The sequence below is a fragment of the Octopus sinensis genome, linkage group LG8 (genome assembly GCF_006345805.1).
Source record: "Octopus sinensis linkage group LG8, ASM634580v1, whole genome shotgun sequence".
Lineage (NCBI taxonomy): Eukaryota > Metazoa > Mollusca > Cephalopoda > Octopoda > Octopodidae > Octopus > Octopus sinensis.
Window position 1 is genome coordinate 80,499,657 of NC_043004.1, and position 15,329 is coordinate 80,514,985.

Consider the following 15,329-nt stretch of genomic DNA (forward strand, 5'->3'; position numbering starts at 1 on the left):
TTTTGTTTTCATTATTTGTGTGTATATGTATGTATATATACACATATATATGTGTGTATGTGTATACGGTATATAGTTGAAACTCCTTTTCACCTCCCCTGTTTCCTTTATGTCTTTGCTTCTCTATTTCTCTTTCTCTCTCTCTCTCTCTCCTCTCTCTCACGCACACACACATGCATGTGCGTGTATACACGTGCTCCCACCATATTCCCACACCTATAAGCGTCATATCATCATCATCATCATCAGCTGCAACAGCATTATCACCATCATTATTATTATTATTGCTGGCCAGCTACATGATCCTTAACTCGGCTCATAAGTTTTTAGGCCAATTTCTCATGTACAAATTCACCGCCCCTATATCCCTCCCTCCACCACCACCACCACCACCACCCCTTCTAAAATGTCATTCTCTCTTTTAATTAACCTGTCTATCATCCAAGTTATGTTGGGATTTTACATATAACTCCATAACTTCCCAAAGGAGCTTGCTACGGTTCAGTTGTCAAACTTAGAGCAATCATCGACCCAACCACCCGCCTTATACAAGAAATTCTAAGAAATTATTATTATCATTATTTTTATTCCAAAATTCCACAAGTCTCCTACGCTGAAGGAAAGGGCGAGAGTTGGGTTTGGGGATCTTTATAGAGAGTAAAGTAAGATGGTGAAAGAGAATTGTGTGTGTGTGTGTGTGTGTGTGCTTAAATAGTACCACCTTCGTTAGCACGCCGGGTGAAATGCTTAGCAGTATTTCTTCTGCCTTTATGTTCTGAGTTCAAATTCCACCGAGGTCGACTTTGCCTTTCATCCTTTCAGGGTCGATGAAATAAGTACCAGTTGTGCACTGGGGTCAATGTAATCGATTTCCCCCACCACCACCACCACCAAAAAATTGCTTGCCTTATAGCTAAGTCGATTAGTTTTGCCTTCCTACCACCACCCCCAGTACTCAACTGGAGAAATTGGGATTGACTTGAGGGTAGATCATGCTCAGTAAACGGCTTTATTGTGGACAGCGGGGATATTGGTTCTTGGATGTTGAGCATTGTGGGGAGGGACCCTGTGAGAACCTTGACGACAGATTGTTGTCCGCTCTTACGAAATTAGCCGAAGCAAGTATAATCAAGAACTCTGAGAAGTGAAATGATAATCTTTTCTACTCTAGGTACGAAACCCGAAATTTTGGGGGAGGGGGCTAGTCGATTAGAGTGACACCAGTACGCAACTGGTACTTAATTTATCGAACGCGAAAAGATAAAAGGCAAAGTCAACCGTGGCAGAATTTGAACTTAGAACGTAAAGACAAGATGAAAGAAGTGAAATGATAATGACATGTTAAAGAAAGTAACCAGTGATGAATACAAGAAGAAGAATGATTTTGTGAAATATGCTGGCTGTTAATACATGATGTGGTCTGTGTGTATGTGTGTGTGTGTGTGTGGTGTGTGTGTGTGTGTGACATTCAAATTAATGTAAAGGTTGTTGCAGGCCAATAAAGATTTGAGCTAAAACAATGTCAGTTATATTATAGAATGTTGAACTTCTAACAAGTGTTGACACAGGACTGACGATGCGGCACTAAGTTAAACTATTATAGAATCCCAAGGCATCTACCCCATTACAAGCTTGGGAAATTAAAAGAATTAAAACTAATAATGGTTTTAAAAGCAAATCTCTTTCTCTTTCTCTCTGCCTGTCTTTCTCTTCCACCTCGCCACGCACAGACACATTTATTTTACTGTGGACAATATAAAAGTTTACATTTTACGAAGGTTACCCAAAAACTGGTGGACCTGTTTTGTCTCCTGGTTTAACAGCACACTTACTTCCGCCAAGGTGAACTTAGTAACTTGCATCCTTTCAAGTGGCAATAAAATAAATACCAGTTGAGTTTTGGGGTCGATGTAATCGACTATTTCCCTCACTCACTTCGAAATTGCTGGCCTTGTACCAAAATTTGAAATCATCATCATCATTGTTATTCAGTAGTCTTATTTTTATCACATCCTTTCTCTGCACAACCAAGCACAGCTCTGTGTGCCTTGGCTGTGTGCTGTGGTGCTCTTACTTTTACTGTATTGAAAGTGTTTTACGTAGGATGTGTGCTAGTTTATTATTATTATTATTATTATTATTATTATTATTGTCACCTCCGTCTTAGTGAAGGCGGAGGTGTTGTTTCAGTCACGTTTGTTTGTTTGTCATTGGACAAGATATCTCAAGAACCGCTGGATGGATTTGAGAGAATCTTTCAGAGATGCTTGGCCTCGTGACTTGACACGAAATGGTTAGATTTTGGGATCGGTGTCGGACAAGGATTTTGGATTATTTTTCCCGTTTTTTCACTTAATTTTTAAGAGCGGTTGGGTTCATTTTTAGTATTCTCGTTTGTGAGAGCAGTCGAGTTTATTTCAGATATTCTCATTAAAAAAAATATCGTCTCTAGCTAATCGTTGAGAGGATGTTGGTGTTGCCTTGGCGGAGGTTTGCGCTGTCTGAGTGCTCTTATTATTATTATTATTATTATTATTATTATTATTATTATTATTATTATTGAGTGAGAGAGCAGCGCATGCCATCGAAGTGACACTGGGGTAAAATATACGAAGCCTAGTATACCCATCATGACTACCCGTCTGATAAGGGTACACTAGGCACATTATATTATTATTATTATTATTATTATTATTATTATTATTATTATTTCCTTCTCTGCGATCTTCGAAAAATATTACGATTCATTTTTATTTATCTGTGCTTTTTTTTCTTCTTTATATTTCAGAAACTGAACTCTCCGTATGTTTTAACGGTCTGGAACCAGGTAGAACCTGTTGCTCTGGAGCAATGGAGGAAATGTATATGAAATTATCTGAAGGAATGTTCACAGATCATTTGGAAAAGGCTAATTATCAGCTTACACAGCTTATAAAGAACGGCATAGAAAATTTTGAAAGTAAGTTGCATTTTTTTCCTTGAGCTTGTTTTCTCTTGGTAGTTGCTGTGGCGAAAGAAGTAGTGTGGAAGACGAGAGTAAAAGGAATTGCAACAGGCATGTTCATCTCCAGTCTCGAGCTAATCGACTTTTTCGTTTTCCACATGAAACGGAAAATAAGGCTGGAGAAGAAATGCCTGTCGCAAAGTGTGTTTCGTAAAAGATGGAAGTCTATAGCAAGTATGTTGCGAGGGAAAGAACCTGTTTAATCGAGAATGTAAAAAAGGATAAAGCAATGTCTTCAGTGTGAGGATGTGGTTTGTGGGGTCGACCGCGTCCTCCGCTTCATTTTTTGTTAATCACTCATTCTCATTTAATTGTATATATTTTAATTGTTTGTTTATTCATACGTTTCGTCTCATTCGATACCCTGACCCCAATGTTTGTTTTGTCTGTCCTCGTATCGTCCCCTCTTTTTCTCAACCTTATGGTGAATACAGAAATACTCTCTCTCTCTCTCTGTCTCTCTCTCTCTCTGTTGTTGTCTGTCTTTCTATGTCTCTCTTTTTCTATCTTGTCTCTCTCCTTCCATCTCTTTTTATATACCTGTCTCCCTGTCTGTCTCTCTATATATCTTTCTCTTTCTGCCTGTCTACTTGTCTGTTTCTCTCTCTCTCTCACTCTCTTGTTTCTCTCTATTTATCTCCCTGTCCTTTTCTATCTCTGTCTATTTCTCTCTTTCTGTGTCTGTCTGTCTCTCCATATGAACCATCGAGTATGTATGTATGTATGTTGTATGTATGTATGTATGTATGTATGTATGTATGTATGTATGTATGTATGCATGCATGTATGTATGTATGTATGTATGTGTATGTATGTATGTATGTATGTATGTATGTATGTATGTGTGTGTGTGTGTATGAATGTCTATCTGTCCATATCTTCCTTGTGACCTTTGATCTTTGCTGCTATTCTGCAATGATGGAATTGTATCGCCATCATTTGAACCACCATCCCATCGTTGAGGATGTGATACATCGTTAAATGTTAACTATACACACACACACACGTAACACCATATATATAATATATATACATATGTGTGTGTATATATATATATATACATAAACGTTCAACACAACTTTGAAATTCTACCTTTCACATCAAATACACATGATTATATATCATCACAGCTCTTAATATAATTCGCCCAGTTATTTCCATAATGGGGCATTTTGCGTCACTTTGTATTTGCTTTTTATTCTTTTCACGTTTTTAGCTTTGTTTTTTTTATTATCTTGTTTGTTTTCTTTACTCATATTTATTTATTTGTTCTTACACACACACACACACACACACACACACACACACACACACACACACACACACACATGATCATATATATAAGTATGTATTCTTTTTATTCTTCTACATGAGTCAGTCATTTGACTGCGGCCATGCTGGAGCACAGCCTTTAGTCGAGCAAATCGTCCCCAGGATTTATTCTTTGTAAGCCTAGTACTTACTCTATCGGGGACGTAAACACTCCAGCATCGGTTGTCAAGCGATGTTGGGGGAACAAACATAGACACATACATATATCTATCTATCTATATATATATATATATATAATATATATATACGTCGGGCTTCTTTCAGTTTCCGCCTACCAAATCCATTCACAAGGCTTTGGTCGGCCTAAGGCTATAGTAGAAGACACTCAACCCGGAACCATGTGGTTGGTAAGCAAGCTACTTACCACACAGCCATGCCTGCGCCTATGGTTGGGCCATCGGCGAGTCAACAGGCAACATCACCGAGTTTTCTTTATGGCCTGGTGCCAGACTTTTGGTGCCTGGAGGTGCTTCAGAATATTCTGGGTCGACACTAATTTCTGATAATGCTAAAGTGGAGTTTCTAAATGAGTGAGAGGGTAGTGCCGTCCAGAGCAGCCCTTTAGTGATGGGCATGGCTACTAGGCGAGTAGAGTGGTTTTTGGACACTGTGCGGGATAATAAACAGGATTAGTCAAAGGGTGGATGAACTGAGAAGAGGGATCTTTTCGGTTTGAACGGCAGTTTTTTCTAGCAGTGTCATATGAAATTGTCACCCATAATTATGACCCTAGTATCGATCTATTGCATTTTAATCTGTTTTAGGGTTAGAGTTAGAGTTAGATAGGTTCGGGTTAGAGTTAGGGGTGGGGGGAAGGGTATTTTTTTTCTTCAGAAATGTAAATAAACCCAATCTGTTACTTAAACGAGGGACATATTCATACGGCACAAAATGTTTTCACCTCAATAGACGTCATTAATTGGTTGAAATTGCAGAAATTGAAGAAAAATATAAGGCCAAGTGAAAAAGATGTTTTATAAACACATTCTACCAGTACACGAAGTTAAAAGTGTTTAGTTACGTGGAAATTATTTTTAAAAAACCGCCGTTCAAACCGAAAAGACCGAACCCACTATACACACGCACACATGTTATTTGCTCGAACAATAAACATTTTCGACGTTGAAAAGGCGCGAAAAACAACAATAAACTAATAGATATTCTAATAAGTAACCGGAAGAGAACGATGATATATCGTGTGAATGATATTAACATGTTATATTTAATAACAGGAAGACAAGTAGACTTAGTTTAAAAAATCACGAGTTTTAAAACTCCGTAGACATTAGTTTCCCCCCTATTTTTGACTATGAACAGCTTTTGGTGGTGTTTTGTCTGTTCGTCGGAGATGGGGGCTGACAACGTGGCTACAAGAATTTTGCTGCATAATAAACAAACAGATGATGCTTTCGTCCTTTGACGAACAAAAACAACAACAGCAGAAAAAATTATGCATTATCTCAATAGTTTCATTGAACTTATCTAACTTCCTTGATGAGAAAAAAAAAAGGGGGGGGAAATTAAACATTTGGAGTATAAGGTTAGTGTGTTATAAAATGTACGTAATTGTTGTTATTTTTGTTAGAATCGCGAATAAGGGCAATAGCATTTATAGTGTTAATAAATTCTGTGATAATTTAACAAACGATGAAGAGAAAGAGAGATAGAGTGTATTATGTGTGTGTGTGTAAGGATGCGCCTGATGCAGCCGTCCGATTTGTTAGAAAGAACAACTAAATTGGTGTCTCTGAAGAAAAGGGCGATGCTTCGGTATATAAAGTTAATCCAAACAAGAAAACAAAAACAAAAAAAAACAACGCAAGGACGTGGAACAAATAAAGTATTATTTGACGTTTCGAGCGGAGCCCTTCGTCGGAAACATAGGAGAAGGAAAGATCCCGAGAAGGGAAGACAGGGGGGGGAAATCGCTAGTGATACAGACGAGGTCACTTGGTTTACATTTCTGAAGATAACAGAAACCCTTTTCTCCCACCCCTAACCCCCCCATATATATAAAAAAAAACACTTTTTTGAAATGTATCCGGTACTTACACCGGTACATATACCGAAGTTACGCCAAGATAAGAGTCGTAGCTTATGTTGTACAACAGGAACTGTAATTTCTTTGGATGTACATGTTTTTAGCCCTTAGCAATCCTTCGATATTTGTAGATGACGTCATTCCACCAACACAACATTCCCTTATGACATAGATAAAGAGGTTAGGCCGATGATATCGTAGCCTCACCGTCGCTCTGTAGACCAATAAAGAAGGAATGCCCAGCCCTTTGCTTGGCCACAGCATTTTCATAAGTTTGCCCTTAACATCGATGTTTGTTTTCAGTCTTTTAGCTAACCCCGTCGCTGGTTACTCTGGTGGGTGGGAAAAATTGGTAATGTGTATCGTATATGATGCACAGAGGCCATGAAAATATGTCCTGCGTCTGGCATGTGATTCACAAGACAGGCAAAAGGTTTTAAATCTTGCACGTTACGATTCTGCAATAGGGACGCCTCTCTATGTAGTCTTTCGATCTGCTTGAAATAGCAGCCAAATCTCGGCATTCCTGAACAACAGAGTTAGAAATTATTTTTATTTTCCCGGCCTTTTTCGACATAGAAATGTTTAGTTTAATATAAAACAGTGAGGGTGGGGGCTGGAGTTCGAATTCAGTTGACGCTTATTACTATTATTTTTCTTCTTTCACCATCTATTGAGTAATTAAATGAATCCCTTTTGATTTTAATTAAAAAGATATTTTACACCAAAAGCCAACATGAGAGTTTCTCTCGTGATATTCACCACAGTATAGTTTGTTCTAACAGAACACCCATGTTTAAGTGGGGATAATTATTACCTTTTGATATTAATACTGCTTCTGCTGTTAACATATATTTTTCATACTATGGTTTGCTTGTTGTGGTTTTTCTTTTTTCTTCTGTAGCTCTTATTCTTTCCATGAAACGCTAAAAGCTGAATTTCTTTGAATATATTTTTAAGTATCATACATTACAATTCTGCTGGGTCAGGATTTTGTGGTCGATTCTTCCTTCTTTCGGTAATTTTTCAGATTACAGTTTCTTGTTTCTGTTTTTTTAATTTTTTTATCGAGTTTTCTTTCCACCCAGCTTCGTTTTGAAAACTTACGCATAGCCCCAGCCTCTGGCAGAAACCAGTAAAAGAATAAAAGAATGTCTTTTGAAGAATCATAATTTCAGCTATTCAAAAGCATAAATCTAAGAATTTTTAAATTTTCAAAAGAAAGTCAAAAGTGAGAAATTACGGGGAAATGAACGGCTGTTTCCCACCACCACCACCATCACCGCCGCCGTTTTTATTTATATTTGAAGAATCGTAATCTGTGATGCTTCAAACAATTACATATTCGAAGACATTACGGCATTCAGCACTCTAGAGAATTTCCGACTCTCTTCTTTAGGAACGTTGCCAACTCTCTCAACAATCGCGCAAACGATTCTTTTTGTTTTACGGAGCAATTATTTTTATAGTTCAATGCCTTTGCTACTGGTAACTATTCAACCGTGAAGTAGAAGTGAAAACCTCCTTTTATTTTCTGAAACAAATTGGGCTTTAGGTCTTGTTCAAGAAACAATGTATTTGGCTGCAGTTAAAAGAATCTGAACTCCTGACCGATGTAATAAGGTTAGAATGCAGTTAACCGCCGAATTGTTTTTAAAAACAACCACAAAAGTAAATGGCGATAGAAACCGGAAGTAACGACAGTAACATCCCATAATTTCACGTAACCACAATAAAACGTACGTATATATATACAATAAAACGTACATATATTTAAAATAACATGAAAACTATATATTTTATAAGTGATAAAAACAATCACATTTACAGGAAAAGTCATTGATGCACGAACAGTTTTTTCTCGATCTTTAAATGTTTCACCACAAAAACTCATGAAGATATGATATAAATAAATAATCTTTAGTCCCACATTACCTATTTCTTTACTACCCACAAGGGGCTAAATACAGAGGGAACAAACAAGGACAGACAAACGGATTAGTCCAACAGTCGTCACCTCAGGTTTCTATCGCAATTTACATTAATTTTTTTCTTCGTTTTTTTTAGAACAATTTACTATCAATTATTTTTTCCACAATGGCGAACTGCATCTTAACGTAATATACCGTGTAGCGCCTTTTAACTAGCCTTAGCGGCCATTTTATTTAATTATATTCCTTCGATGTTTCGACCAAAGATTGGTCCAGGCCATGTCTAACTTAATAGCACCACCTGATAGGATTATCTAAATCCTGTTTAAGTCAAGTTTTGTTTATGGTCCATTCAAGTAGTGAGTTCTTGTTGAATGTAGATTTACATTTTGAGGATTAACTGGTTTAACCCCACCATCTTTACTCTTCCCTTCAACCAACATGATCCAGCAGACAGACTTACCTACCCGTGTTGCTTTTCAGCCATTATATACCCAGAAATACATTATCCAATGTGTTCCTCTTTGAGGTATCGTATTTGATGGTATATAAAAATACATTCTCCCATCCTACAAAAAATGTCTCAAAATATCTTGGGTTAGTTAGCATTCCTATAAGCCAATTTCATCTCTGACGCTCATTACTACGCAATAATTTTTATTCCAGACGGTTCCTTTAGCCTTAACCTGACTCCAGTCTTTAACTTGTTTCAGTCATTAGACTGTGGCCATGCTGGGGCACCGCCTTGAAGAGCTTTTAGTCAAATAAATCAACCGCATGCCTTTCTTTTTAAGCCTGGTATTTGATTTGTTCCTTTTGCCGAACCGCTAATTTGAGCGGTGGTGTGACACGCACACGCACACACACATGTTGGGCGTGTTTCAGTTTTCGTCTGCCAAATCCACTCACAAAGCTTTGGTCGATCCGATACTATAGCAGAAGTCACTTGCTCAAGGTTCCGCGCAGTGGGACAGAACCTGAAGCCATGCGGTTGGGAAGCAAACTGCTTTCACCACACAGCCACACATGCGTCTATATTCACTAAAATATTATTATTTGCACTGCAATACTTTGCAATGTCCTACCAGATTGTTTTAAATATTACATACTTTAATGCACGAAAAACGTTTTCCCCTAAATATTTGCCGCTGAGAAATGGGGTGCATCGAATACCTGTGTATATTTTAAGCTATGAAATTCAGTACATTTGGCTGCTATTTCTAACGGGGCTTGCGACCAATCCCGTATAAGCACGTTCGTTATCTCAGAATTTATCATTATTAATTCTATTGTTGGTCCATTCTAGTAGATCTTGTCTTTAGCCAAAACAGAAGTGTAGCGGCGGCGGCAGCAGCAGCAACAGTAGTAGTTGTAGCAGTAGTAGTAGTGACCTGCAGCCATTCCCATTGTGATGGCTAAAGCTGGAGCATTTGACGAGTTATCAAAGTAATCTCCGCCTATTCATTTAATTAACTTTTAGAGACGATAGACTTAAGTTGGTCCTGGCAAGAAGCCAACCTACAAACGGCAAAGCCAGCAGCCTACTTGTCTATTTATCCGACTGTTTTGTCCTGTCTGTATTTTAAACGATGTTATTTGGTCCCAACCGTTTTGGTCAGTTTACTGTCTGTCCTCACCTCTCATTTCTTTTTTTGGGTGGGTGGGGAGACAATTCATTAAATAAGAAGATAGGGGGCTGATTGTCTTAAAGATAAATCTTGATTTGACAGTATCGTTATAGCGTAATCATAGCTGTCGTTTTAACGTCCATGCCGGCATGAGTCAGTTATAATTCACTGAGGCAGGTTTTCTACGGCACTGTGCCTTTCCTCTCGCCAACACTCGTCTGTTTCCCAGTATGGTAATATTTCCTCTTTGGCCAGACATGCTTTTCATGGAAGATTGGAAACGAACAATGTCGCTTACGAACAGTCACGTGATGTCAAGACAAGACAAGGGCATATCCACACACTCATGTACCCTAATCCCCATATATATATATATATATATATATATATATAGTGTAATAAATAAAATATATACATACATACATACATATATGTACGTACTTACATCTACATGTATATATACATGCATATATATATATATATATATATATATATATATATTATATATATATATATATATACGTGAGTACAGGACACCACAAATAGACGTAGAACTCAACGAGAAACGAAAACGTAAAAACAAACATGGAAACGGACCTTTTTTTCTTTCGCAGGAAGGGCTAGTTCGACAAGTCGTGTTCTATCCTCACCTTCGAAACACGCTGGAGTTGAACTAGGGATAGCTGATGAAGGGGAATTTTCCTTGTGTAGTTTGTCTTGTACTCTGTTTTTTCGTTGTTAAAAAAGGTCTGTTTCCATGTTTGTTTTTACGTTTTCGTTTCTCGTTGAGTTCTACGTCTAGTTGTGGTGTCCTGTACTCACGTATATATATTTATATATGCATGTATATATACATGTAGATGTAGGTACGTACATATATGTTTGTATGTATGCATATATTTTATTTATTACACTATTGTATGACTGAGCGCCCTCGCGTCGATTCGCTTCGTTTCGTTTCCTCCAAGTAAGTTTATATATATATAATATATATATATATATATATATATATATATATATATATATATATTGTCCGAAGATCCTGGACACCTACAAGTAAATCCCAGAGAGACAAGAGAGTGACTCGACCAAAATGAAATACCATTAAGCTCTACCAAGGTATTGAGTACACTTTTTTCTGACAGCTAATACTAAGAGTGTGTGTGTGTGTGTCCATACAAACATAGAAAGAACAGACGGGCTTCTTTCAATTTCCGTTTACCCAATTCACACCCAAAGCTTTGGTCGGTTTGGGGCTTTAGTAAAAGACACTAGTTTATTGAGCACATGGTTTGGAAACAAGCTTCTTAACCACACAGCCAAAGAAAGCGGAAGAAAATAAACACGAAAACAATGAACTTGAGTGGCCAACCAAGAGATAGTCCTTTAAGTCCCATAACGTGCACACTTTCCTATTTCTCTTTCTATCTATTTATCTATCTATATCACGATGTGTTCTTTTTTTTTTGTACTAATCGTGCCTGAATTCACGTGAATAAACTATGGACCCTGTTCTGTCCGATCTAGTCCGGCCTACACTAGTCCACGGCAACATCGTCATGATACTCGTGCGTGTGTCACACAGAGAAGCTTTTTCAAAGTTATAAAATGACTTGGCAGGATGTATGTCTATGTAACACAACATTCAACATGTCCGCCCATCTTTAACTCCCCCCCCACATACACACACGCTCTCTCTCTCTCTCTTTTCCACTCCCCTCTCCCTCCCTTTCTCTATCTCTATCTCTCCATATCTCTCTTGTGCTCTCTGCCTGACTGGTCGGGTGATTGATGAGAGGGGGAAATAGCTTCGGCTGCACCGCTTCACTTGAAATGTGTCGATAGTCATTAGGATCAGCGAGAAAGGTAAAAACATATCAAATATCAGTCGGATATACGTGGCGGCGGCGGCGGCGGTGGTGGAGTCACGATGGTACGCTGATAATGTGAAGAGGGCCGTGGTGGTCACAGTGAAGGCTGTAAGTCACGGTAGTAGTGGTGGTGACGGTGGTGGTGGTGGTGACTTTCGACGGCGACAACAGCGTCAGGATAGTGAGAAACTGTGGTGGTAGTCATCACGGTGGGAGGGGTAGGCAGAGGTGATGGCAAGCTAGTGGAAGAGGGAGGGAAGCACAGTGTTGTGGGAGGAGGTTGAAGTGATGGCGATATCGATATTGTAATAAATGATATTTGATGGAGGAAGGATGTGGTGGTGGTGGTGTGGGGGGGATATAATTGGTGTTGGGCGTGTTTGATGTGTGTGAACCCCCTCAAGGGGTCACATTGGGTTATGTAGGATAATGGGTGGAAGGGGGAGGAGATATTTATGGGGGAATGGTGGGAATGGGTAGAGGAGTTTGTTGTTGGTTAGCCCCAAGTTAACCCTGATCGAGGTGGTAGTTGATTGAAGACATTCCTCTCGTGACCATCCTGTTTATTTCCATTGTGCTGTGAACCACACGGTTTTGAGCTCAATTTCACTGCACAACACCTTGGGCAAGTGTTTTTCTTACTATAGCCCCGGGCCGAGCAGTTCTTTGTGAGTTAATTTGGTAGAGAGAAACTGTCTGGAAGCCTATGCTGGCATGGGTTGGACGGTTCAACAGGAGCCGGCCAGGCTGGAGCCTGAAACAGACACAGAAATTTGGTGCAGCCTTCTGTCTGGCCAGCTCCTGTGAAACCATCCAACCCATGCCAGCATGGAAAGCAGACATTTAACGGTGATAGTGATGATGATGATCAATCACCATGGTGATGAGTCAAATCAAATAATCAAACATTAAAAATAACAAAACAAGTGGACATTCACGTGTAGCATATTAGTTTCACACTTGGTAGGAAAAGAGGGTTTCTGATGTTTTGAGCATAGCTCTTTGTCAGAAAAGAAACAGAAAAGTCCAGAAGAGGAAAAATATCACCAGCAGCATGTGTGTAGTTGCATAAGTGCTTAGCTAAAAATAAACCTCTGTATTTGGCTTTTGTTGACAGCTTTTGACAGGGTCCCTGTCTCTCTTATTTGGCGGGAAATACAGAAGCTAGGGATTGATGAGTGGTTAGTGAAAGCTTTGCAAGCCAGCCATGTACAGAGATGGTGTCTGTAAGGTCAAAATTAGCAATGAGTTTAACAAGGAACTTGGTGTACAATAATATTATTATCATTATTATTTCACTGCCTGGAATTGAACTTGGAATCTTGGAGTTAGTAGCTCACACTCTTAACCACTAAGCCATATGCCCCAATATTCCAAGTTCGATTCCAGGCAGTGACTTGAATAATAATAATAATAATAATAATAATAATAATAATAACAACAACAACATCGAAAAATATCTTAGGAATGTGAACACAGGTTTGAAATTTCCCCAGGACACCTGATGAAGGCTGGAGGATATATCAGCCGAAACGTTGTGTTAACAACAAACAAGATGAGGACAAATATCGTCAGGTGTAAATAATGTAGTTTAGGCAAAGTTCAGAGCTACTACCTCTGTTAGTGACGAAGGGCCTCTCCCTCGGAGTGAAAGGCAGATTGTATGATGTCTGTATAACAAATAAAAATCTTTTTTTTTTTCCAATATTTTTTTAGATGAGATTTGAGGGAAATTTGGTGCCTACTTTCAGCAAGTTAATTGACCATGTAGAAGCCTGCCTTTGGTCCCAAACAGAGAAGAGTGAAGGCAATTAGAGATTGTATCAAGCTTTAGTAGTGGTAGTGAGGGGGTGAGTGGGGGAATGACACTACTATCACTACTACTACTACTACTACCACTGCTGCTGCTACTTCTAGCCAGATGGTGGATCCAATCCCTAGAGGCTGTCTTCTTGGCTCAGGCATCCGGGATGGGAACAGACTGGAAGTGGGATAGGTGAAGAGTCTGGAAGGGGTGTGCTGTAGAAGAAATATAGTTGTGAAGCTACTGCTTACTATGAACTCTACTAGCACTACTACAATAAACACAACCACTGCCACCATCACCACTACTATTACTGGTTCCAGGCCATCTCGAAATGGAAAACTTTTTGGCCAAACTTCCTCCCCCCTACCGTTCACTCTCACCCTCAAATACACCTCCCCTATCTCCCCTATCGCCACCACCACCCCTGTAACCACCTCAACCACCACCACCACCACCTTCAGTTCTTAATTTTAAATGTCAACGTGATCTCTTTTGTTTCACAGGTTAATCTCATTCTAAATCTTCCTGGCACAACCTCAAATATCTCACCTCGTCATCTTTTCTTCTTCCTTCCTCTTTTGACCTGAAGTTTCTTCTTTTCTTTCTCGAAGGTGAGTTGGCGGAACCATTAAAGCAGTGGGAAAATGCTTAGCTACATTTCTTCTGCATCTTTACTTTCTGAGTTCAGACACCACTGAGGTCGGCATCCTGACTTGCAAATTCAAAGACCATGTGCTCAGAGCCTGTAGATTGCTTGGAGACGCAAAGCATGTTTTAAAAACCTGCCTAGACTTTGCATCTCAATGCAAGAAACCATTAACGGTTATTATCGTTACACTATGTGCATCAACCAGACTATCAGATGTTGTTTATACATCACTGATCACAATGTGTTTTACCTTTGAATGATGCCACTCTGCTGTGCTGGCTGGATGAGCAGGCCTAAATTGCCTCCAATTGGTAGGTTAGTCCATCCCAGGGTCACCCAGTTACAGTTGAGAGTGAAATTAAGTGTTTTGCTCAAGAACATAATGTGCAGTGGTCCTGAGAATTGAAACCAGAATCTCATGATTGTGATTGCAACATGCTCTAACCACTAGTCCATGTGCCTTCACACACACACCTATATATATATATATATATCATCATCATCATCATCATCGTTTAACGTCCGCTTTCCATGCTAGCATGGGTTGGACGATTTGACTGAGGACTGGCTAACCAGATGGCCGCACCAGGCTCCAATCTTGATCTGGCAGAGTTCCTACAGCTAGATGCCCTTCCTAATGCTAACCACTCTGAGAGTGTAGTGAGTGCTTTTATGTGCCACCAGCACAACGGCCAGTCAGGCGGTACTGGCAACAACCTCACTCAAATGTTTTTTTAAGTGCCAGTAAGGCAATGCTGGTAATGATCACACTTGAATGGTGCTTTTTATGTGCCACCGGCACAGAAGCCAGTATATATATATATATATATATATATATATATATATATATATATATATATGTATATTATATTAAATTAGAGATAAAACCACTATTAGGCAAATCATACAATGAAAAACTTAAGCCAATACATAAGATTATTAATTTATATTATTTTAAATATATATCAAAATTATTAAAAAAAGATAATATATATATATATATATATATATTTCTTTATTGCCCACAAGGGGCTAAACATAGAGGGGACAAAGAAGGACAGAAAAG

The 15,329-nt window shown here is 38.8% G+C and overlaps 1 protein-coding gene across 1 annotated transcript in view; it reads left to right on the forward strand.

The window, feature by feature from the left end:
- LOC115215034 (glypican-3) overlaps positions 1-15,329 on the forward strand; it is a 390,560-nt gene that overhangs the window by 103,955 nt on the left and 271,276 nt on the right. Inside the window, exon 2 of the mRNA XM_029784165.2 lies at positions 2,789-2,959. Within this exon, the coding sequence (XP_029640025.1) occupies positions 2,789-2,959 (171 nt within the window). The remainder of the gene's footprint in view (positions 1-2,788; positions 2,960-15,329) is intronic.